The following is a 25,717-nucleotide window of genomic DNA, read 5'->3' as shown; positions in this document are numbered from 1 at the left end:
ATTGACAGATTCTTTTTTTTTTTTTTTTTTTTTTTTTGAGACGGAGTCTTGCTCTGTCGCCCAGGCTGGAGTGCAGTGGCACAATCTCGGCTCACTGCAAGCTCCGCCTCCCGGGTTCATGCCATTCTCCTGCCTCAGCCTCTCCGAGTAGCTGGGACTACAGGCGTCCGCCACCACGCCCGGCTAATTTTGTGTATTTTTAGTAGAGACGGGGTTTCACTGTGGTCTCGATCTCCTGACCTCGTGATCCGCCCGCCTCGGCCTCCCAAAGTGCTGGGATTACAAGCGTGAGCCACCGTGCCCGGCCGACAGATTCTTAAATGTGAAAACATTCCTTTTCTTGGATCACATACTTTGAATAATTTATTGCTTTCATAATTATTAACACTAATAACCAGCTATTATAACAAGCTATTATAATTACTAACATACAGTTTTAGTTAAAAGCATTAATGATTTAACCTGTTTTTTTTCTTATATACTGCGAATTCAGTTGTCAGTTGCTAACAGTACAATTAACTTATCTGAGGTATTGGTGACCATGAAAATTGTTTGAGCTTTACTTGAAAAAGTTGTAAAGTATTACTTTCAATTCCACTACCCTTAGATTTTCAATTGCTTTAATAGTCTACTGTGCCTCAAGCATTGATTTTTTTTTTTTTTTGAGATGGAGTTTCACTCTTATTGCCCAGGCTGGAGTGCAGTAGTGCAATCTTGGCTCCGTGTAACCTCTGCCTCCTGGGTTCAAGCGATTCTCCTGTCTCAGCCTCCTGAGCAGCTGGGATTAGAGGTGCCTGCCACCATGCCCGGCTAATTTTTGTATTTTTCATAGAGACGGGGTTTCATCACTTTGACCAGGCTGGTTTTGAACTCCTGACCTCAGTTGATCTGCCTGCCTCGGCCTCCCAAAGTGCTGGGATTACAGGCATGAGCCACCGCCCCAGCCTGATTTTTGTTTTTAATAATAATTTTACTTCATAGAATATGCTATATTTAAAAGCTTAGTCTGTCAACAAGTAGTAAGTTTTTATGTAGGGTACCTTTATTTTGGTAGAAGTCAAGCAGAATCCTGTTTTCCTTCCTCAGGAAATTTATTTTATATTCCTATTAAAACAATATATTCTTTGTACCTGAATTTATATTGTATACACATTCACACATGGAGAGTACTAAAGGATCTGTGGGCATCTATATGTGTGTATGTGTGTGTGTATGTTTGTGTGTGTGTGCGCGTTTATGTTTTGAGTTCTAGATTAAATACTGAATTGTTGGTTGGACGCGGTGGCTCATGCCTATAATCCCAGCACTTTGGGAAGCCAACATGGGCGGATCACCTGAGGTCAGGAGTTTGAGACCAGCCTGACCAACATAGTGAAACCCCATCTCTCCTAAAAATACAAAATTAGCTGGGCATGGTGGCACATGACTGTAATCCCAGCTACTCAGGAGGCTGAGGAAGGAGAAGCGCTTGAACCTGGGAGGTAGAGGTTGCGGTGAGCCGAGATCGCGCCATTGTGCTCCAAGCTGTGCAACAAGAGTGAAACTCCGTCTCTTTTAAAAGAATAAATCTCGAATTGTTTTCTAGCAATCGAAATTGCTTTTTCATTTGACATTGCATTGGAAACATCATTCCACAACAATATAAATTTAAATATACATTGAGATTCTTTTTTTCCAATTTTTATTTTATTATGTTTAATTTAATTTAATTTAATTTAATTTAATTTTATTTTATTTTATTTTATTTTATTTTATTTTATTCAGGGAGTACATGTGCAGATTTGTTACCTGGGTATGAGATTCTTAACATAGATTTCAGTGTATATGATATAACCAACTCTGTAAGATTGGAAATTTAGATATTTGTATTATAAGCAATGTTGGGTTAAGCTATGTTAACGGATCTTTGTCCACTTGCCTAATTATGTCCTTAGGATATATCCTCATCAGTGGAATTATTGATTCAAAGACTATCATCGTTTTTTTTTTTTTTTTTTGAGACAGAGTCTATCTCTGTCGCCCAGGCTGGAGTGCAGTGGCGTGATCTTGGCTCACTGCAGCCTCCACCTATCAGGTTCAAGCGATTCTCCTGCCTCAGCCTCCCGAGTAGCTAGGATTACAGGCACCTGCCACCATGCCCAGCTAATTTTTTTTTGTATTTTTAGTAGAGACAGGGTTTCACAGTGTTGGCCACACTGGTCTCAAACTCCTGACCTCATGATCCGCCCGCCTCAGCTTCCCAAAGTGCTGGGATTACAAGCGTGAGCCACCGTGCCTAGCCTATCATCTATTCTTAAGGCTTTTGATACCTGTTGCCTAAATTGCCCTCCTGAAAAGTTACATCAATGTATGTTCCAACCAGCAGTGTTCAGGAGGATCCATTTCTCTACAACCTCACTGACACTGAGTATCAAAATTCAGAAAGGTTGAATATACAGTATAGTCAGCACTAGTATACTCTTCATCCAGATTAATGAAATGTTAACTTTTTTACAATATTTGTTTTTTTTTTCTGGATTGTTTGAAAGTAAAACATTATTTTTCTTTCTCTTTTTCTTCCTTTTCTTTCTTTTTTTTTGAGTTGGAGTTTCACTCTTGTCTCCCAGGCTGGAGTGCAATGACATGATCTTGGCACATTGCAACCTCCACCTCCCGGGTTCAAGGGATTCTCCTGCCTCAGCCTCTCAAGTAGCTGGGATTATAGGCGTGTACCACCATGCCTGGCTAATTTTGTGTTTTTAGTAGAGATGGGGTTTCACCATGTTGGCCTGGCTGGTCTCGAACTGCTGACCTCAGGTGATCTGCCTGCCTCGGCCCCCCAAAGTGCTGGGATTACAGGTGTGAGCCCCATGCCTGGCCTTTTTTTTCTTTTTCTTTAAAAAATTTTTTTGACACCAGTGTCACTCACCAATAAAAAATTTATTCTTTTTTTTTTTTTTTTTTTTTTTTTGAGACACAGTCTCAAGAGTGCAGTGGTGTGATCATGGCTCTCTGCAGCCTCAACCTCCTGGGCTCAGGCAATCCTCTTGCTTTAGCTACCCAAGTAGCTGGGACTATAGGTGTGTGCCATTGCATCCAGCCAATTTTTTTTCTTTTCTTGTTTTTTTTTTTTTTTTAATGTAGAGATGGAGTTTTGCCATGTTGCCCAGGCTGGTCTCTAACTCCAGGGCTCAAGTGACCCACCCACCTTGGCGTCCCAAAGCACTGGGATTATAGGTGTGAGCCACCCTGCTCAGCCAAAAAGTTTATTGTCAATTTGATGTGTACCATGGTCTTCAGCCCTAATTTCAGTAACCTATTATGTGCTTGGGATTACTTGTACATGTACCACATCCTACAGTTTTATTATACCTAGTGATCAAGCTTTGGGCAAAGGAGAAATTCAGTTTTCAGTAGCATCATTGGAAGTATTATGATTTGTGCTTAAACTTTTACCAGTGCATTCTTTTGATAAATAGAAATAGTAACAAAATATGAATTTTAAATATGTGGGGAGATACATAAAGAACATTGCTTATTTATTCTTGAAAATAACTGATTCAAATATTTCATTCAGATTTACCTATGCCTAATGAAAAAAATGATGCAGAACTTGATTCTCCACCTTCAAAGAAAAAAAGATTAGGTTTTTTCCAGACGTACGATACAGAATATTTAAAAGTTGGTTTTATTATCTGTCCTGGATCAAAAGAAAGTTCACCAAGGCCACAGTGTGTCATTTGTGGAGAGATCTTACCCAGTGAAAACATGAAGCCAGCAAATCTTTCTCATCATTTGAAGACAAAACATTCAGAATTAGAAAACAAACCAGTAGATTTTTTTGAACAAAAATCTCTAGAAATGGAATGTCAAAATAGTTCTTTAAAAAAGTGTTTACTAGTTGAAAAGTCACTTGTGAAAGCTTCTTATTTAATTGCTTTCCAAACTGCTGCAAGCAAGAAGCCATTCTCCATTGCTGAAGAATTAATTAAACCATATTTAGTAGAAATGTGTTCAGAAGTTTTGGGTTCAAGTGCTGGAGACAAAATGAAAACTATTCCACTTTCTAATGTTACAATTCAACACAGGATTGATGAACTATCTGCAGACATTGAAGACCAGCTGATTCAAAAGGTCAGAGAGTCAAAGTGGTTTGCCCTTCAGATAGATGAGTCATCAGAAATCTCAAATATCACACTTCTTTTGTGCTATATTCGTTTCATTGATTATGATTGTCGTGATGTAAAAGAAGAATTATTATTTTGCATTGAAATGCCTACTCAAATAACTGGTTTTGAAATATTTGAACTAATAAATAGATATATTGATAGTAAATCTCTGAATTGGAAACATTGTGTTGGTCTCTGTACCGATGGGGCTGCAAGCATGACTGGCAGGTATTCTGGTTTAAAAGCAAAAATTCAAGAAGTTGCCATGAATACAGCGGCATTTACACATTGTTTTATTCACCGTGAACGTTTAGTGACAGAAAAGTTGTCTCCATGTTTACATAAAATTCTTTTGCAGTCAGCACAAATTTTAAGTTTTATAAAGAGCAATGCATTAAATTCACGTATGTTAACAATTTTGTGTGAAGAGGTGGGATCTGAGCATGTGAGTTTACCACTTCATGCTGAAGTACGTTGGATATCAAGAGGGAGAATGTTAAAAAGATTATTTGAATTACGACATGAGATTGAAATATTTTTAAGTCAAAAGCATTCAGATTTGGCCAAGTATTTTCATGATGAGGAATGGGTTGCAAAGCTGGCCTACTTATCAGATATATTTTCACTTATAAATGAATTAAATTTAAGTCTCCAAGGAACTTTGACTACTTTCTTCAATTTGTGTAATAAAATTGATGTATTTAAGAGAAAGTTAAAAATGTGGTTGAAGCGCACACAAGAGAATGATTATGACATGTTCCCTTCATTTTCTGAATTCTCAAATTCATCAGGCTTAAATATGACAGAGATCACAAGGATTATTTTTGAGCACCTGGAAGGACTTTCTCAAGTGTTCAGTGACTGTTTTCCACCAGAACAAGACTTGCGTTCAGGAAATTTGTGGATAATTCACCCTTTTATGAATCACCAAAATAATAATCTCACCGACTTCGAAGAAGAAAAGCTAACACAGCTATCTTCAGATTTAGGATTACAATCACTATTTAAATCAGTGTCTGTAACTCAGTTTTGGATAAATGCAAAGACAAGTTACCCAGAACTCCATGAAAGGGCAATGAAATTTTTATTACCCTTTTCAACCGTTTATTTATGTGATGCTGCCTTTTCAGCTTTGACTGAGTCAAAACAAAAAAATCTGTTGGTTTCTGGCCCTGCCCTAAGACTTGCAGTCACATCTTTAATTCCAAGGATAGAAAAATTAGTGAAGGAGAAAGAGTAGCAATATGCACATTGCTTAACAGTGACGTCAATAATCTTGTGTTAAGTTTTGTGTAAGTATCCTAAAAGATAATTTCCTAATGTGGATTTGTGTTTTCACTGATTAAATGTTTTAATAATTTTTCCCTTTTTGTTGAGGAATTTAATAATTATGATTTTTATAAATAATTATGTATAATTATAATCCAGGGTAGAAAATTTAGTTATTTCATTAAATTTGGATTAGTGACAAAGACTGCAGGTAATGAGAAGCCCAGTTTATAATGTAACAGCACAACCTGGATGTTGAAACAGCTTGGCCTTTAGAAGCAAGTGGAACATTTCAGTCTTCCAGCCAACCAGCTACTTACCCCTGCAAGGTTGTGAGTAGGTGGAAAAGATAGATTTTTTTTTGAGATGGAGTTTTGCTCTTGTTGCTCAGGCTGGAGTGCAATGGCATGATCTCGGCTCACTGGAACCTCTGCCTCCTGGGTTCAAACAATTCTCCTGTCTCAGCCTTCCAAGTAGCTGGGGTTACAGGCATGTGCCACCATGCCTATTATATTTTTTTAGTAGAGACGGGGTTTCACCATGTTGGTCAGGCTGTCTCAAACTCCTGACCTCAAGTGATCCACCTGCCTCGGCCTCCCAAAGTGCTGAGATTACAAGTGTGAGCCACCGTGCCCAGCTGGAAAAAGATAGATCTAAGCAGCTTGGGTAACTATAAATGGAAGCAGCAGGGGGGTTTGAGACCCCTGCTTGGGGCCTTTCTGGCCCCATATACCAGGCTTAGCAAACTTTTAAAATAAAGAGCCAGATAGTAAATATTTTCAGCTTTGCAGGCCATACTGTCACAACTACTCAATTCTGCAGTTGCAATGCAAAAGCAGCCATAGACAATATGCAGATGAGTGTGGCTGTGTTTAAATAAAACTTATTCGTGAACACTGAAATATGAATTTCATATAATTTTCCTATGTCACATGAGCTTCTTTAAAAAATGTTTTTATCATAAAAAATGTAAACAAACATTATTAGCTTGGGGGAAGGGGAGAAGCATGGAAAAAAATCATACATCTGGCCAAATTTGGCCCATGGTTTGCCCATCCCAGCTTTAGACAGATTTCCAGGTAAGGGCAACTGGGCCAGGAGTGGACTGTAGGGCTTGGTTCAGTGAAAGCCTCTCTATCCATGGCTGCAAGTATCTGAATTTTCAAACACATTTCACATTTCATTGTCAGCCGAGATAAATTAGAGGGAAAAGATATCTCAGGCAAAGATAGAAAAGAGACTTATTTAATAATTATGGTTATTGATTTATTACAAATTTATAAATTAATTTACTAATTTACAAATAACTTTCTGAGCTCTTACATGTGCAGGCACTGTGCTAGGCCTGTTACAAACTCTGGAGAACTGAGTTATCCCCATACACAGATGCAGATACTGAGGCCCTTTGGGGTTGGGTGGCAGCTCAGATCCCACAGCTAGTGTGGCACAGGCAGGAAGAAAGCCCGGGGTCTTTTGATGGTAGCTGAGCCGCACCCAGACACCCACCCGTGTCTGCCAGCACTCCGTATTGGCTGGGAAACACTCCTTGAATCCAAAGGTGCCAGTTTAAGTCAGTTACGAGCCAGTGGTCCTTAAGTGTCCCCACCTGTAAGATGGGGGCGCACTGCCCCAGTGCTGCAGCCTCGCGACCCCCTGGAGGGCGGGGGACGGTACCTCAGGCGAGAGTCTTCCGGCTGCCCCGGGGAGGGAGGAAATGAGCCGGCGGCAGGGGCGGGTTTTCGGCGGGGCCAACCCACGGTGGGGGGAGCGCGGCCATGGCGCTCCTGCTGTCAGTGCTGCGTGTACTGCTGGGCGGCTTCTTCGCGCTGGCGGGGTTGGCCAAGCTCTCGGAGATCTCGGCTCCAGTTTCGGAGCGGATGGTGAGCGGCGCGGGCGGGCGGGCGGGCGGCCGGGGATCGGGCCCGCGGCGGCGTGTGCTCCGCCCTGCCGCTCCTCGCCCCCGGCCCAGCAGGCCGCCTTCGGGCTTCCGAGGCTCAGCTGGAGCTGGGGAAAGCGCCTGGCTTTCGACTGAGGCGCAGGTCCTGCCTGGGGAGTTCCTCGAGTTCTCTGGATCTTCCCTAGACGGAACCTCCCCTTCCTGCTGAGCATTGGTGGCCCCAGGCAAATCTAGAGCCTTAGGAGGTCCCCCCCACTCCCCCGGACCCTAGGGGAGGATGATGCGGTGGGAAAATGAGCTCACTCCCCGCTCTCTTCCCTCTTTTCGCCGTTTGCTTCAGTTTTTGGGAGGTTCGTGGGGTTGGGGTGTAGTAATCCTGGCTTTGCAGGGAAGGAAGCCTGCCCTGAAGAGCAAGTATATCTGCTAAAGGTTGCACATCTAGTCAGGAAGCAGGACACAAACTAGACACTCTTAACTCGGAGCCCAGGGAGGGAAGCCTCTCTCGGAAGCCTGAGAGGGAAGCCCTGAAGTCGTCTTTCAGCCTTCTGTCTAGTTCCAGACTCATGGGAAAGCTTTCATGTCCTGTTCATCCATCTCCCTAGTCCCTCAAAGGAGCCAGACTTGTAGACCCCTGCTGGCATCTCTCTCCAACGCCTGGATACATCCCCAGAGACAGAAAGCTTAGAGCTGCTTCTCGGCAGAGCTGAGGAGGGGAGGTAGAGCTGAGGAGTGGGAACAGGAAAAAGTAACCCCAAAAGTAAGGATGAAGTTGTCATTTGGCTCAGGGGAGGACCTGCCTTGACAAGAAGAGTCACTTTGAGCCCACCTAACTGCCCCACCTCCAAATATTCCCTGTACAGCAGCCTTAAGAGAAACCAGGCCAAGCACAAAGAAGGAAACTGTGGAATTCCCCAGGCCTTGGCACTAGGGAGCCAAGCCCAGCCCCTTCCTCCTGGGATTTGGGGCTGGGTTGTCATCTCTTGAGAGATCTAGTGAGAAAATCAATCTCAGTACCACTTGGAGCATGGAGCCTGGTTCCTGATCCAAAGCTCAGCACCACAGGGCAGCCCTCTCCTCTCTAGGCTGACCTCAGGCCTGGACCTGACTAGTTCTTTTCTCTGGGGAGTTGAGGGCACAGGCATAGACATGCCATAGAGCATCTGGGGAGCTCATCCTTGGTGAGCATGAGGCTGACGGGCATTCCTTGCCACCCCTAGAACACCCTGTTCGTGCAGTTTGCTGAGGTGTTCCCGCTGAAGGTATTTGGCTACCAGCCAGATCCCCTGAACTACCAAATAGCTGTGGGCTTTCTGGAACTGCTGGCTGGGTTGCTGCTGGTCATGGGCCCACCGCTGCTGCAAGAGATCAGTAACTTGTTCTTGATTCTGCTCATGATGGGTAAGGGGGCCAACTGACCTGAGAAAATGGGGTCTTCTGGGGGAGGATGATGGAAAGACCAGGCTGTTCCCCCTTACTGTTGCCACCCTTCTTTTTTCTCTGGGATCAAGAGCACTTCCTGCTCTACCAGTTTCCATGGTCTTCAAACTAGCACAGGCACTTTTTTTTTTTTTTGAGATGGAGTCTCGCTCTTTCGTCCAGGCCGGACTGCAGTGGCGCTGTCTCTGCTTACTGCAACCTCTGCCTCCCGGGTTCACACCATTCTCCTGCCTCAGCCTCCCGAGTAGCTGGGACCACAGGCGCCTACCACGGCGCCCGACTAATTTTTTTGTATTTTTAGTAGAGACAGGGTTTCACCATGTTAGCCAGGATGGTCTTGATCTCCTGACCTCGTGATCTGCCTGCCTCGGCCTCCCAAAGTGCTGGGATTACAGGTGTGAGCCACCGCGCCCGGCCTAGCACAGGTACTTTTTAAACTTAATATGCTAGAACATTATCACATGTTAAGTGTACCTTCTACCTCCTCAATTCTAATGGCTGCATAGTATTCCCTTGTGAAGATGTATTGCAAGCTCAGCGCCTCTGCTCCTTCCTCCACACATCCACTCCTGGGATGAGGGGATGGAGGAGCAGCTGCCATTTGATGCATGTGTCTGGCAGGTTGGTGTAGAGAGCAGGGAAGCTGGAGAACCTTGAACAGGAAGGCAGAGAATTTCCCTAGGGAGTCTCCCTCAAGTAGCTCTGCCCACAGGAACTGCTGGTGTACAAAGACAGCCATTGCACTCCAGCCTGGGTGACAGAGCAAGACTCTGCCTCAAAAAAAAAAAAAAAAAAAAAGGCGGGGGGAAGGATCAGGGAGATTTTTTTTCTAAAATCTATCTACTCTAGCCACTGCCCTATTTGGCTGGGTCATTTCTGTTTCTTTCTTGTCCTCTGAGAGGGGCAACTGTTGCCACTGCTACTGTTGTTGAAGAGGCTTCTAATTTCCTGGTCCTGCTTTCTCCAGGAGGCTAGAGATGAATGCCGCTAGTTTTGGGAATGTGCGTTGGGAATGGTGGGGGTGTTTAATGGGAGGGCTTGGGCTGGAGTGGGTCAGCCTAAACAGGAGAGTCCTGAACTCCTGGATCTCCTGGGTTCTCCCAAGGAGCCTCAGGGACCTCACTTTCCATTCCAGGGGCTATCTTCACCTTGGCAGCTCTAAAAGAGTCACTAAGCACCTGTATCCCGGCCATCATCTGCCTGGGGTTCCTGCTGCTGCTGAATGTCGGCCAGCTCTTAGCCCAGACTAAGAAGGTGGTCAGACCCACTAGGAAGAAGACTCTAAGTACATTCAAGGAATCCTGGAAGTAGAGCATCTCTGCCTCTTTATGCCATGCAGCTGTCACAGCAGGAACATGGTAGAACACAGAGTCTTATCATCTTGTTATCAGTATAATATCCAGGGTCAGCCAGTGTTGAAAGAGACATTTTGTCTACCTGGCCCTGCTTTCTCTTTTTAGCTTTACTATTTTGTGAGGAGTACATGTTATGCATATTAACATTCCTCATGTCTTATGAAAATACAAAATAAGCAGAAAAGAAATTTAAATCAACCAAAATTCTGATGCCCCAAATAACCACTTTTAATGCCTTGGTGTAAGTATACCTCTGAACCTTTTTCTGTGCCTTTAAACAGATACATATTTTTTTAAATGAAAAACCATATATCCTATTTTATTCCTTCCTTTTAAAACCTTATAAACTATAACACTGTTTCATGTCTCTTTTGCCTCATTGCTGTTAATGGCTGCATAGTATTCCATTGTAAGGATGTAGTATAATGTATTTAATCCCCCATGAGGAACATTTGGGTTATTCTCAATTTTTTGCTATCGTAAGCCTCACAGTAAATCACTTTTACGTACTTATTTTCTTCCCCTAGAAGTGAGGGTGCTGGTTCAAAACACATGCATGTTTTTAAGGTTTTTAATACATATTTAAAACGTACAGGTTCTGTATGCAGAGCTTAAGTACTTGCTTCTGCCTATGCCCTTTGAGACACATTAGAGATTCCCTCCCACTCCTTTTTTTCTCTGACATATTAGATGTGCAGAGCTAACAGGTAGGCAGTGAGTCATTTGACAGGACCTGAAATCAAGCTCTGGTGGTGATCTGTGGCACCCAGTCCAGTGCTCCTTGACACCTACGTGGAGGTGAGGGACAGCCAACTCCATGAAATGCTGAATGGTACATCGAGGCCCAAAGCCTGGGAGGAATCCCAGAGGTCCTTGGGGGTAGGAAGGGTGCATATGTGTGACAGTTCTCAGGGGAAAAGTGGACAACACATTATGGCACCTGCTATTATGTCACCACCATCTGTATCTTAGGTTGGCAGGGCTGTGGGCTTTTGGGAAGTGATGTACCTCCCATGAGGGACTATAGTGAGAAACAGTTCACTGATTTATGCAAATATTCTAGCTATCAGCCTACAGATTGCTTTGAGGGTGGAAAAGAAGTCTCTATTACTCCATTTCATGTTCACTACAAAATGCTAATTCCCATTCTGACTAGTGTGAACCTCAGGCAAGGTGACACTCTCAGTTGGATTTTTTCTTCTTGAGTCTGAAAGCGTAGTGGTGTAGTCTGCCTATAGTAAGGATAGATAGATTACACTAAATAAATGGTAGTGTCAAAACAATAAGGAAACCTTTTCTCTCATGTAAGAGGTCCAGAGATAACCACTTCAGTTTCAATGTTGGTCAGTTTGCCTAAAGATGGCATCAAGAATCAACATTCTTTAAACTTTCTGCTCTGCTGCTTTCAGTGTATTGGCTGTTGCCCTCAGAGTTGCGAAATAGCTGCAGCAGCTCCAGACAGTGCATTTGCTATAATACTGAAGGTGAAAAGAGAGGAAGGGTACCTTAGAAGACCCTAGATTTTCCCACAGAGCTCACTGGGCAGAGCTATGTCCCATTTCCATTCCTAATCACTGGCAGGAGAATGGAATTCCCATGATGGACTTAGACTAAGATTTACCCACACTGGTCAGCAAGGAAGAAGAGGGGTAGACATTGGTTTCTGTCACTTACTAGCTTATTTGAAAACTATAGATAATGATAGTAACTATTTCATAGCCTGGCACATAGTAAATGTTCAGTAAATGCTAGCCATTATTAAATATTGATTTGTTTTACAGATGAGAAAATGCATTTGGAAAGCTTAAGTGCCTATATATCAGACCTGGAACTAGAACTAAGGCCTAATTGATTCCAGAACCCAAACTTTTCACTGAACCAGCTGCCAAAGCTGAAAATGGACAGGGATGGCACTGCTTTCTCAGCATTTCCCCTCTGATTGGAATTTTTTTTTTTTTTTGAGATGGGGTTTCACCATGTTGGCCAGGCTGGTCTCGAACTCCTGACCTCAGGTGATCCGCCTGCCTCGGCCTCCCAAAGTGCTGGGGTTACAGGCATTAGCCACTGTGCCCATCTTGCTTGGAAATTTTGAAGCCCATGAAAGTAGAGCCTGGAGCCCCGAGGATCCTGGCCTTATACTTTCTCCACCCCTTCCAGGATGCCACCGCCAGCCCGTCTCCTGCCAGGATGGACTTTGAGTAAAACCTCTCGCAGCTAGCATTAGATTGAGGGCTCCTGTTTACCAAGTCTGGGTCTGTAGGCTGATAAGCAACTACTGGGCCCCCCAAGCTTGGCTGTAGGACTGCCCAGCAGCTGCAGGAAAGTCAGGGTGCTAGAGGAGTAGGCTGGGCAGCTGGTGTGTACAAGCAGTTGGGATTGACAGCAGCAGGAGGATCTTGAGCCCAACCAGTGCCTCCTTAGCAGCCCAAGGAGAAGCCAGGCCTCAGGAAATGTGACCCCCAAACTACAGCCTAAATCTAGGTCAGCTCAGCACGATGACGTTCAGCTGCCTGCCCTTCCTAATACATTTTTATCTCCCTCCCTGTGCTGAAGGCTTTCTTGTCCTCCGATGACACTCCCTTCCCTTGGGGCCCTACTGCAGCCCCAAAAACCCAGCTCATAGCTGCCACAGGTGGGCTGCAGCCCTTCCAGCTGTCAGACCCATTCTTCATGTCGTTTCTTGGGATTAGCTGGCCGATGGGAGGGTCTGAGATGTGTGGGTGGGAGGGGATTCTCCCCTGTCTCAGATGCTTAAAGTCAGGACCCCAGAAAGAACTCCAGCAGCCATTATAGCAAGAGGTAAGAAAGGAACAGTCTGGTAGGATGTCAGGGGATGGGTCAGGGTGGGGCTACAGGCATGGAGAACAGAATAGAGGAAGGTGGGAAAGGAAATACAGTTACCCAGGGTCTCAGAAAGGATTGGAGTCTGAGATGCTCAAAGGCAAAAATCCAGATTTTGGAAGAACTGAGTTTTAGGACAGCCCGGGTGTGTGAAAGTGTGTCACAAATAGTAACAGGACATTGGTTTGTGCACTTACTCCCTTGGGAAGAGGGTAGGAGTATGCCCAGATGTTTTTGTGTTGTTTTGTGTGCCTGAGGTGTCTGTGTCTCTGACACACTGTGTGTGCCTGTGTGAGTGTACACATTTATCTATGTGCTGCCTAGAAGGGAAGGGAACTAACAGTAATGAAGTATCTCCCCAGTGTCAGCCACAGGGCTCAGTTTTACTTATGTTTTCTCATAATCCTCCCAACAACCTTGTGAGGTAGGTATTTTAATCTCCATTTTACTGCAGCAAAGACAGGCTCAGTGAAGCTGAGTAATTTGCCCAAGGTCACATGGCAAATAGATGTGTGTTATCTAGAATCTGCCTGATTGCTGGGTCTGTGCACTTTTTGCTTTTCTGTGCAGAGGTTTGAGTCTGAACCAGGACCTCTTTGTGGTCAAAAAGTGAGGGGGGAGGAAACAGGATGGAAGGCTTGAGAGTGGCAAAAGCTTTTCAGCCCAGCCAAGGGTGCTCCAGGCAAGCGCTGGGGCACCTCTCTAGGAGAGGACCTTCACCAAGGCAAGTCCGAGGTCAGTGTGCATAGGCCTGTCCTGTGTATCCCCGCTCCACAAGCCCATTCCTCCATCCATGCTTCTCATCTGGGTGGCACAGGGATGGGGGCGGGGGGGTGGGGGTGGGATTGGGGCTTTTTCTGGAAAGGCCTCTTCTTTATATTTCAGCCTGTTTCTCCAGAACCCCCTGTTGGCTCAGCCCTATGTGGGTTTATTGCACAGGTCTGCGCCCCAACATGTATGAACCATACTCCATCTGTGAGGGGCACCTCTACCTTCTCAGTCACTAAGGTTGGAAATTTCCAAGTTATCTAGGACTCCTGCCGCTTCCTCGCTTCCCACAGCTTGTCACCAAAAACTCTGGAGTCCATCCCCTCCTCTCAGCAGCTGCTGGCCGGGTTCGGTCTTCATTCCCTCTCACATGGACTCTGCCTCTAGTGTCCCCTCCCAGCAAGGGCTGAAGAAGAGGAGACTGGGGTGGGAGAAGGTGGAATGGGGGCTGCTTTTGTGGCTAGCCTCCGCAGTAACCTTTCTTCTGCCACTTCAAGGTCAGAGATGAACAGCAGTGTTGGGGGTGTTGGCGGCTGCAGCCTCTGGGATGACCCTGCTCGCTTCGTCGTGGTGCCCGCGGCCTATGCCTTGGCGCTGGGCCTGGGGCTGCCAGCCAACGTGGTGGCCCTGGCAATGTTCATCCGCAGCGGCGGGCGCCTGGGCCAGGCCCTGCTTCTCTACCTGTTCAGCCTGGCCCTGGTCGATGAGCTCTTCACGCTCACGCTGCAGCTGTGGCTCACCTACTACCTGGGCCTGGCCCTGTGCCGCCGGCGCCCGGCACGCGCTGCCTGCGCCTTCGCCTGGCTGGCGGGCCTGGCCCCTCCCTGCCTGGAGCACCGCTGGGCAAGCTCGGGGCTGGCCTCCGCCACGGTGGCCTTCTTCGCGGCCGCCTTCCTGCTGGTGCTCGCGGCCTACGTGAGCCTGGTGCGGGCGCTCAAGGCGCCCTCGGGCCCGGGCCCTGCTACCGCGGGCGCGCACAGGCGCGCGGCCAAGACCATGGTCCTGGGGTTCCTGCTGGTCTTCGCCCTCAGTCTGGCGCCCTACCACCTGCTGCTGGCGCCCTGGGTGGCCAGGCGAGACGACGACGGAGACTGGTGTCGCGCCGCCTCCACGCTCGACATCCTGCACACCCTCAGCCTGGCGCTGCTGAGCCTCAACAGCTGCCTGGACCCACTCATCTGCTGCTGCTTCGTGCGCCGCTTCCACCAGGACTGCTGCTGGGCACTGAGCTGCCCCCGGTGAAGGGGGAGCCCAGGGTGCATGGGGCCTCCTTGGCCTCCTCCTGGAGAGTCTCCTGGCCTCCCCTCCTGTCTCACCCCCCTGTCACCCTCCCAGTGGCATCCAGGGTGGAGAAAGCTCTTTGGAAAGACCTAGATTCTAATCCTGACGCAACCACATACTGCCCCTGTAGCTGTGAACCTCCGGGCTCATCTGTACCAAGGACATAGAACATTCTTTGTAACCCGAATGTTCCCTGATGTTGCCAGCTTTTGGATACAAATAATATGCCACTGTGTTTTTTTAAACCTCTTGGGATAAAACCCAAAGTCCTTATCATGGCCTACAAGGCCCTGTCTGATTTGGCTCCCCCTTCTCTCCAGACCTTGTCCCATCACCCTTGCGTCTCCCTGCAGGCAGTCACCTTCTTCTCAGGCCCGGGAAAATGCCAGTCTCCTACCCTTCACGGCCTTTGCACCTGACTTGGCCAGGAATGATCTCTGTTCCTCTCTTTCACTAAGTTAGTTCTTTTTCACCCTCACTTCCTCTAAAGCAACTCCTTATAGTGAAGCTTTTCTTGGCTGGCAACACACACACACATACACACGTGACTGAATCAGATCGGATTGCTCTTTGATAACTCTTTTCAAAATTGTAATCAAGCAACTAATTGGGTAATGCGTTGTTGTTGTTTTCTTCCTCTCTTGCCAGAATGCATTCATGTTGACCCATAAAAAATTATCATTTGTATAAGTCCCCAAAAGTTGAATATTGGAAATTTTATTTCCACCCAACTCAACTTAATAAATTCCGTGTTTACCTTGCTCACTGCTGTATCTCCTGTGGTTGGTACTGTGCCTTGCATATAATAAGAGCTCAGTGTATCAGATGAGTGAGTGAAAACTGAATATCATTAATTTAAATTGCTTAAGTACTCACTCAGACATTCCAGTCTCTGATAGCTTTTCCTCAAGTGTTTCTGAGATTCTCCAAGCTTGTCTTACCTACCCCCCACCATGCATTCCTAGCCCAGTCCTGATGACTGCCTCCTTCTGCTGTTGCTGGATACTTGCAGTTCTGCCATCACCTCCACTGTACCAAGACTTGGTGGTAAGTAAGCTGGAGATCCAGGCTGCTGGAGATCCAATGCCTGCTGCCTCCAGACTCTTTCACGAGTGCCAATCTCTACCAGGGGCTCTGGCTACCAGTGCTTCCCCTTCTGTGCTTTGACAACTCTGCAGTCTGCTTCTAATGGGAAAGGGCACCACTCTCCTCAGCCACATTACTGGGGCCCCACAGCAAGACTGCTTGGGTCTCAAGGAAATCGAGCTTAATGAGTGAGAGCAAACCCTCTTCATGTGGCCACATCAGCTGGTCAGGAAGGGTCCATCAATCAGCCACCATGTCTTGCCTGCCTTTAGGTCCTATTGCTGAGTTTGACTTCTAAGGATACATTTGGTAAATTCCTTTTTTTCTTGATGAATTACCTCTTACTAGTCCCTAATTCCTTCTTTAACTTTTTTCTTTTCCATTTTAAAAGTAATACAGGTTCATAAAAGTAAATTCAAAGCAGTAGAGTAAAATGTAAGATAGGAAGTACTAACCTGGGCAATATGGCGAAAACTTGTCTCTACAAAAAATACAAAAATTAGCCAGGCGTGGTCCTAGCTACTCGGGAGACTGAAGTAGAAGGCTTGCTTGAGCCCAGGAGGTCAAGGCTGCAGTGAGCCGTGATGGCGCCACTGCACTTCAGCCTTGGAGACGGGGGAGACCCTATCTCAAAAAACAAATAAATAAAAAGAAAGTAAAAGTCCCCTAGTGATAGCCACTATTCACAGCTTCTCATTTGTGTATCTTTCCAGATATTTTCGATACCACTGTAAGTCCACATGTCATCAGTTTTCTTTAAAAACCTACAAATGGGATGGTATTGCAAGGTTCTTCTGCAATTTACTTTTCTCATTGTTTCTTATATATTGTTCCATATTAGCACATATAGAGCCATCTCATTTTTTCAATAGATGCAGAGTATTTATTTTACTCAGTTGGGCCCCTAATTACTGTTATAAACAATGCTTCAGTGAATCCTCTTGTTCACAAATGTTTGTGTACTTGTAAATCTGTAGAATAAATTCCTGACAGTGAAACTGGTGTCAAAGATTATCTGTGTGCAAATGTTTAATGACAGCAAATTGCCTTCAAGAACGCTGCACCAGGCCAGGCGCAGTGGCTCACACCTGTAATCCCAGCACTTTGGGAGGCCGAGGTGGGTAGATTACGAGGTCAGGAGTTCAAGACCAGCCTGGCCAAGATGATGAAACCCCATCTCTACTAAAAATACAAAAAATTACCCGGGCACGGTGGCAGGCACCTGTAATCCCCGCTACTCAGGAGGCTGGGGTCGCTTGAACCCAAAAGGCAGAGGTTGCAGTGAGCCGAGATCGTGCCACTGCACTTTAGCCCAGGTGACAGAGCAAGACTCTGTCTCAAAACAAACAAACAACAACAACAACAGAAACAACACTGCACCCAATTATACACTGATCAAAAGCATGTAATGGTCCCTCACCAGCACTGGACATTATCACCTGTCCCTTCTTGAGTCTGGACTTCTGTTGCTGCCCTAGTTCCTCGAGATGTATCTGAATATATCTGCATTCTCATTGTGAGCATGGTCAATTTGTTTCTTTTTCCTGGAAGACTTCTCAGTCTCCTCCATAGCTATTTGAAACCTGACTGGGTCAAACTAAGATCTCATACCAGCCAAATCTTAGCTGTCTTGCTTGTTGAAGGGATTAGATGAAAACCCAAATGCAAACTGGTAGGTCCTTAATAATTAATTCCCTTCCCTTCATTGGGAATTAGGCTGGCTCATGCCATGCAGCACTGACCAGCATCTCAGCCCAAGGCCAGGAGGCAGCCTGGGCCCACATCATGAATTCATTTGCTGTGGTGGAATGAGTCGCTCAGCCCCAGGGGCCATGCAAGGTTGGGTCTTTGAGAAATAACCTGGCATCCACACTAGAGCCAGCTGAATCTCCTGAGGCAGAATTTGGTTCTACCCAAATAAAAAAATAATTCCTTATGGCCACATCTGTCTCTGCAGTCTTGTACTATCATGCTTTTGATGTGACTTTTCCCCTAGTAGTCAGTTTCCTTTGGGAAATGTCTAACTTAGTCTTTTGTGTCTGACCTAGGGAAAAAGAGCCTGAGAGTCAATTGTTTCTGGCAGGTCAGACACGATGGAAAGAAGCCTCTGTCTAGAGTGACAGTGTGTGGGGATTCTCTTCTCCCTCTGTGTTGACTCAGGGAAGGAGGAACCTTGGGTGAGGACCTAAAGGTGAAGAACCCGACGAATGAGAGAGAACAGACTGCCTTGCACTGGCAGTCCTTTTGGACTATCAGTCTTTATTCTTATTTCAAACCGTCACAGATTTGACCTAAGATCCTTCCTCAATCTAGAAAGGAAGAGAATGGAGTCTAGGTTGTTCAGGTTGGTTGGAGAAGGGAGCTCCCTTCCTCTACGAAAGAAAAGAAAGGAACTTTACTAGATAGATGCTGGACACCCACTTTCTCCAAGGATTCAGGGAAAACTCATCTGCAGCTGTTCTCAGTAGCTACCAATTAGTCTGCCCCAGACTCCCCCACAGTCTTTCAGGGCCAGAAATACCCTATCCCTGCTCCTACCCACCCAGGCCACACCTTGTGGCTGTGAAGTGCAGACATGGTCCAGGGAAGCTGCTCCTGGCACAAAAAGAACAAAATTCCCATTCTCTACTGGACTCTACTCTTTCCCTCAGCTCAATCACAGTCCAGGTCTCTGAACCCAGCCCAACCCAGTTCTTGACCTTGGCCAGGACTGGCCCAGGTCCTTGGCTGTGCACACACCCACCTGGGCCCTTCCACCAGCCATGCATCCTCTGTGACCCTGCCTGCTCCTGCTGGGACCTTCACTTCCAGCCCCTGTGCCACCTGCTCCCCAGGCCTCTGTAGCGAAGCCTGTTAGGGTCAAGCTTGATCTCTGGCTTGAGGCCTTGAGGCATTCTCTGCAGCTGATTCTTTGCCTTGACCTCTGTCTCCCTCTCCGCTGGCCATAGGAGGAGGATAGCGTTTGCCCCTCTGGGTCCTGCAGATCTCCCTTGGGCTGCAGCTGTCCTTTGCTGACCTTGAAACCACCTCCTTGAACTATATTCCAGCTTCAGGGACAGCAGCCTCCTTTCTTGATCAGCCATTCCTAGGCCTCTCTTGGGCCTGCCCTTTCTTGCCTTTGGTGTGGCACATGCCAATCACCTAGCCCTGACAGGGAGCTATTGTCATTAAATCAGACTTCCTCACCCCTTATTCTCAGTGCTCACCAGCCTAGTTCTGAAATGTATTTGTGGTTGGGATGCTGGGCTCATGTTGGCCCCTAGCATCCATGGCAAAAGTATAATGGTGGCCCACATACTCTATGTCTATATATTTAAAAATTATAAATCAAGCTAACACATTGCTGAATAAAATGCATTTCATCCTTCTGCACTGACAAATCTACCTTTGTAATGACAAAATAGAAAAATATGTGGGAAGCTGTGGTTTTCAGGACTGAAAGTAAGCAAATTATCAAAGATGACTGCCTTCAATTTTACGTATTGTGTTTAAACATTGTGTTTGGGTCATGTATGATACATGATTATCAAAGAAAATATAAAATATTTGAATTTCATCATATAAATTACTATCATCCATAATGTGACTTTTTTACTATTTCTTCAAGCCATATTTATATTCATACAGTATTTATTTTTTTTCAAAATCTTCAATGATGGTCTATTAATTTAAAAAACAGAAATTCACTATTGTATAAGGACAGTTTGTTGTTAAATTTGTTCAGATTTCTCTTCAATCAATTAATACCTCAATCTGTAACAGTCAAAAAATAGTCTCTGTAGAAATTACTTTTGAGATTATTTGACTGTGAACTTAGTCACTGTCATGCAAACATTTTCCTTTCATTGTCCTAATTGCCTTATATTTCATTGAAATTTCACTTTGATTGTATATTTCATATGCAGTTTTCTTCCAAACTAGAAAAACCATGTTCTAATACCTACAGAAATATTTTTTAATTTTAAAAGTAAGGTAGTTAAACTTAGTTGTTTAAGTCTGTTTGTATTGCTATAAAGGAATATCTGAGACTGAGTGATTTATAAAGAAAAAATACTTATTTGGGTTATGATTCTGCTGCCTAGAAGGTTCAAGATAGGTCATCTGGTGAAAGCCTCAGGCTGCTTCCACTCATGGCGGCAGGTGAAGGGGAGCTGGCTGTGCAGATATCCTGTGGTGAGAGGAGAAGCAAGAGAGGGAAGCAGGGAGGTGCCAGGCTCATTGAAACGAGCAGTTGCAGGAGCTAACAGAGTGAGAACTCACTCGTAATTGCAAGGTCAGCACCAAGCCTTTCATGAGGGATTTGCCCCCGTGATCCAGATACCTCCCATTAGGCCCCACCTCCAACACTGGGGCTCAAATTTCAACAGGAGGCTTAGGGGACAAACATCCAAACGACAGCATTAGTCAATTGTTTACCTAAGTTTTTACTAACATTTTAAATAGCAAACAATAGTGCAAATCAACTAACAATAATACATCTCTAAAATTAATATGTTTTTCCACCAAAGACCATAATTTGTTATTTGAGAATGTTGGTTGTCTCATTTAACTTTTTCAGTACGTCTCATATCTTAAGTAGATTCAATTTAGTTTATTTAGCAGCATTTAGTTGGGATTGCCATAATGTGTCTGAGAGTAGTTCCGAGGTCAGATTTGATGTGTTTCATCAATATGTTCCATCTTTGGGTATATCCAGAAAATATTGTGTATAATCGGAATTACACCCAAAAATGTCATTGGTATCAGCACAGTTGAAACTATGTCTTCATGGCCAAAGAATACTTCTAGAATTTTGGCCGGAATTTTGCCCTGTATACCTTTCATTGTTCGTCATATTAGCATCATGACTGTAGGCTTGTCATTGGCAATCCTTTAAATCATTGCTGACAATTGAAAGCTGGGTTTTTTTTTTCCCAGTTCCTCATTCAAATCAAACTTGTACTTTGAGATACTGATTTGTATAGGAGGTAGCACCCTAACACTGCACTGTTGTTTGCAATAACGAGAAAAAGCCAAATAAATGACAAAAATCATATGTTTAAGATACTGGAGAGCTCTGGAAGCATCAGTGACTAGAACTGAAATTCAGACAGGGAGTATCCCTTCTGAGTTGAGCTGATGGTCATGGGATGTTTTCTTCCTGGGAATATTTGCTTGTTCTGTGTATGAACTGAGTATTGGGCTTCATTCGTACAGAGGGCTTCTACAATTGCAAGATTTTTGGTAGTTAAGTGGGGCTGCTGTGAAAAGTTGGGGTCTCAAAAACACAGCTTGCTGGGTATGGTGGTTCATGCCTGTAATTCCAGCACTTTGAGAGGCCGAGGCAGGCAGATCAATTGATGTCAGGAGTTCAAGACCAGCTTGGCCAACATGGCGAAACCCCATCTCTACAAAAATACAAAAATTAGCCAGACATGGTGGCACATGCCTGTAATCCTAGCTACTTGGAGGCCGAGGCAGGAGAATTGCTTGAACCTGGGAGGCGGAGGTTGCAGTGAGCCGAGATCGCACCATTGTACTCCAGCCTGGGAGACAAGAGTGAAACAAACAACAACAACAACAACAACACAGCTGGTTGTAGCTGTATGACATTTTCCAGGTCCTGAGATTGAGTGTGGAAGGCTGGGAAGCTAGGTTGAGGGCTTCTAAAAGCCAGGGTGAAATCCCCCCTAATCTTGAAATGCTTAGAACACAAAGTCCCACTAGAGGAATGAGGCCTGATACAAAAACATGATGGTATCCCCCTCAAAAAATTAGCCAGTTTATAGCTCCGAGGGTGAAGAGGAGCTTGGGAAAAAGGCTAAAAGTGCTAAGCTCAGAACTTTCCAAGGGAATCTCCTGTGTCTAACAGGGCTGAGGAGACAGAGAGCCACAAGACTCTCAATCAAAAGCCTGGGAAGCCCTCACATGAAAACAGGAATGCATTGCAGGCGGACTGCATCTATCTATCTATCTATCTATCATCTATCTATCATCTATCTATCTATCTATCTATCTATCTATCTATCTATCTATCTATCATCTATCTATCTATCATCTATCTATATTTTTTTGAGACAGAGTCTCGTTCTGTTGCCCAAGCTGGAATGCAGTGGTGTGATCTTGACTCTGCAACCTCTGTCTCCTGCGTTCAAGCAATTCAAGCAATTCTCCTGCCTCAGCCTCTCGAGTTGGGACTGCAGGCGTGCGCCACCACGCCTGGCTAATTTTTGTATTTTTTGTAGAGACAGAGCTTCACCATGTTGGCCAGGCTGGTCTCGAACTCCTGACTTCAAGATATCCTCCCACCTTGGCCTCCCAAAGTGCTGGGATTACAGGCGTGAGCCACTGTTCCCAGCCGTGGACTGCATCATATTAAAACTGCAGCCCAGCTCTGTCTCAGTTAACTCCTGATTGGATTGAGGTGATCCGTCCCTCATCCTACCTGCCAAACAGAGGAAAGGTGGAACTTGGTGGGAGATACCATGCAGAACCTCTACAGGTCTTTCATATACAGGTTTCTGCAGTTCTTTTTAAATAAAAAGCCACTAGATATCCAAAGAAGCAGGAAAATGTGGCTGATAATCAAGAGAACAGAGAGACAATAGAAACAGACCCATAAATGATCCAGATGTTGAAGTAATAAAACAAGGACTTTAAGTAACTGTAATTAAATAATTACAGGCTGGGCATGGTGGCTCACACCTATAATCCCAGCACTTTAGGAGGCCAAGGTGGGAGGATCGCTTGAACCCAGAAGTTTGAGACCAGCCTGGGCTTTATGGTGAGATCCCTGTCTCTATGAAAAACATCTAAAAATTAGCTGGGTGTGGTGGTGGTGCACACCTGTGCTCCCAGCCACTCAGGAAGCTGAGGTGGGAGGATCACTTGAGCTGTGGTTGCACCACGGCACTCCAGCCTGGGTAACAGAGAGAGACAGTCTCCAAAAAAAAAAAAAACAAAAAACCCAAACTATTAAAAAAAACCCCCAAACTCTAATTAAATAATTATAATAATGTAATGATATAATGATAATTAAAGTGATTTTAAAATAGAGGAAAATATTAACAAATGAGTGAAAAATGGATATTTTTTAACAATTGGAATTCATAAAAAGGAACAAAATTATTGATTTGACAACTATAGATAACATTAGCAGGATGTGGGATTCTTTTACAATAGAATAACAGCTAATAAGCAGAATTCGATATTGTATAATTTCTCTCAGTCTAAACCCTATAAAGTTCAACAAATTAATCGACCTCTTGCCAGAAGCAAATCTATCAATAAACATTAGTAATTTATGTTACATGGTAAAATTTCACCAGAGATATCTGGGAAGAAGGAATCACTAACATTTCAACCTGATGGAAACAAAGTAAGAAAAGTCTGCTATCAAATATTTTATTGGCTTCAGCCATTCAGGAGGATGAGTGATCCAGGACCTCTCGACATCCGTAAGCTACCAGGACTTTTATCCCAGGGCATTAGAAGAAATTAGAGGTGGGGTAGGTTACCCTTGAACACTCTAAGTACAGCAGCAGTTTTCAGAGACAAGGGGGAACCATAGGAGAAAACTGTCTTTGTAAAAATGTCAACTGAGAAAAAATTAGATATCATTTTGGTTTGAAAGAAAATGCAAAGTCTAATATTCCAATTAATTAAAATCATTTTGCTTAGATTGTCAAATTCTGCTTGGAAATTAAGGCATGATGAAAGCCTGGAATACAGATGGGAAAGAGCATGGGATCTGGAGTTAGAGAGACCTCGGATAAAATCTCAGCTCCATCATGCTTCAACTATAGACTCTTAGTAAAATGTTGCCCTTCCACATGCCCAGTTTTTCCCAGGTGTAAAGGAGGAGGCAGCATCCATAAGACATTTCATATAGTGCTTGGATATATCAGGGGTCAATTTGTAGTGGTGATAATTCTTACAAATGGGATGCAACTGATATTTGGAGATAAAATGCTCATTATTTTGAAGTTTTTTTTTAACCTCCAGTTCCATGCTGGAATTTTTTTTTTTTTTTTGTCTCGCTCTGTTGCCCGGGCCAGAGCGCAGTGGTGTGTGTGATCATGGCTCACTGCAGCCTCGACCTCCTGGGCTCAAGCAATCCTCCCACCTCAGCCTCCCAAGTAAGATTTTGTTTTTAATTGGGCTTTGTTTGAGCAGATTTGCTTCTATGGTGCTGTATAAATAAAATACAATATGATTGAATATGAAATGTGGCATCTAAACACTTGTCACATGCTCAGGACAGACACTGAAACTATACATCTACTTCTGAATATTGAAATGGAAATTTGAATATTTTCCATTGTGAAAATATATTTACATTTATGTATTTTTTTCCAAAGTAAAACAGAGAAGATGGAATGTAACAATGAGCAGAAACTAATTAGCAGCACAAATGTCAGAAGCGGAGACGTTTGAGATTCTGTGCTATAATTTATCTTCTGCATTGTGAATTTTAACTAAAACAAGAGGCTGTGCTGAAAAAATAGATTCCTCTGGCTAATTCAGAGGAATGACCATTCTGAAAAGCCTGCTGTTATCACAAGGTGGGACAAACTTGAGCAAATGGGAACAGCAGCTTATACCCGCTGCTAAAAGAAATGCTTACAGATTTCCATTGCAAATGGAACAGAGAATGGTGTTTGCCAGAAGTGTCCCCTTCTAACACTACTTAGCAAAGACTGTGATTGGCAATGACTGATCAGAGTTGGGCTTCCAAACTGAGCCTATAGCCCAACTTTGATTAAACTCCCCAGGTATCACCATTTGCCAAGAAAACAAAAAATAAGACTGAGTTTCCCCTTTTTCCAAAAAAAAAAAAAAAAAAAAAGGACCAATGGACATTTCGAACTAAAAAATACAGTATCTGAAATTAGGAATTCCTTGAATGGACTTAAGAGAGGACTGAATGTAGATAATAATAAAATTAGCCAACTTGAAGACAGGTCATTAGAAAATATCCAAACAAAATGTAAAGAGAATTAAGAATATATTTATTTGTTTATTTTATATTTATTGATTTAATTTATTGAGACAGGGTCTCACTCTGGTCCCCTAGCTGGAGTGCAGTGGTGCGATCACAGCTCACGGCAGCTTTGGCCTCCTGGCTCAGGTGATCCTCCCACTTCAGCCTCCTGAGCAGCTGGGACTACAGGTGTGAGCTACCATGCCCAGCTAATTTCTTTTTTTAACTTTTATTTTAGGTTTGGGGGTACGTGTCAAGGTTTGTTATATAGGTAAACTCATGTCACGGGAGTTTGTTGTACAGATTATTTCATCGTTCAGGTATTAAGCCTAGTACCCAATATGGGCTAATTGTTTGTATAGACGCGTTTGGCCATGTTGTTCAGGCTGGTCTCCAACTCCTGGCCTCAAGTGATCTGCCTGCTTTGGCCTCCCAAAGTGCTGGGATTACAGGCGTGAGCCACCATGCCAAGCCAAGCATTATTATTATTATTATTTTTTAAAAGAATAGGTCATAAAAGACATGAGGGATCAATCAAAATGCCATTATGCTTGTAGATGTAGTGCCAGAAGAGAGGAGAGATGGGGCAGAGGGCATAGTTAAAGAAATGAAAGCCAAAACTTTTCAAAACTGATAAAAGGCATTGCTATGGTTTAATATGATTTGTCTCCCA

General features: G+C 44.4%; 3 protein-coding genes across 3 annotated transcripts in view; all 3 read left to right on the top strand.

Annotated features, from left to right (window-relative positions):
- ZMYM6 (zinc finger MYM-type containing 6) overlaps nucleotides 1-5,510 on the top strand; it is a 48,660-nt gene extending 43,150 nt beyond the window's left edge. The window contains exon 14 of the mRNA XM_032159176.2: nucleotides 3,557-5,510. Coding sequence (XP_032015067.1) covers nucleotides 3,557-5,388 — 1,832 coding nt within the window. The 3' untranslated portion in view covers nucleotides 5,389-5,510. The remainder of the gene's footprint in view (nucleotides 1-3,556) is intronic.
- Nucleotides 5,511-7,150: 1,640 nt separating this feature from the next.
- Nucleotides 7,151-10,466, top strand: TMEM35B (transmembrane protein 35B). Its single transcript, XM_032160192.2, has 3 exons — nucleotides 7,151-7,297; nucleotides 8,532-8,712; nucleotides 9,887-10,466. The coding sequence occupies exons 1-3, from the start codon at nucleotides 7,193-7,195 to the stop codon at nucleotides 10,060-10,062; spliced, it is 462 nt and encodes a 153-aa protein (XP_032016083.1). The 5' UTR covers nucleotides 7,151-7,192; the 3' UTR covers nucleotides 10,063-10,466.
- Nucleotides 10,467-10,548: 82 nt separating this feature from the next.
- On the top strand, nucleotides 10,549-15,757 carry LOC116472921 (transmembrane protein-like). Its single transcript, XM_032160191.2, has 2 exons — nucleotides 10,549-14,062; nucleotides 14,213-15,757. Exon 2 carries the CDS (start codon nucleotides 14,220-14,222, stop codon nucleotides 14,955-14,957), a length of 738 nt encoding a protein of 245 aa, XP_032016082.1. The 5' UTR covers nucleotides 10,549-14,062; nucleotides 14,213-14,219; the 3' UTR covers nucleotides 14,958-15,757.
- The last annotated feature ends 9,960 nt before the right edge of the window (nucleotides 15,758-25,717 follow it).

This window comes from Hylobates moloch, unplaced genomic scaffold (assembly GCF_009828535.3).
Source record: "Hylobates moloch isolate HMO894 unplaced genomic scaffold, HMol_V3 SCAFFOLD_8, whole genome shotgun sequence".
In the NCBI taxonomy this organism is placed as follows: domain Eukaryota; kingdom Metazoa; phylum Chordata; class Mammalia; order Primates; family Hylobatidae; genus Hylobates; species Hylobates moloch.
This window is presented reverse-complemented; position numbering and strand designations above follow the sequence as displayed.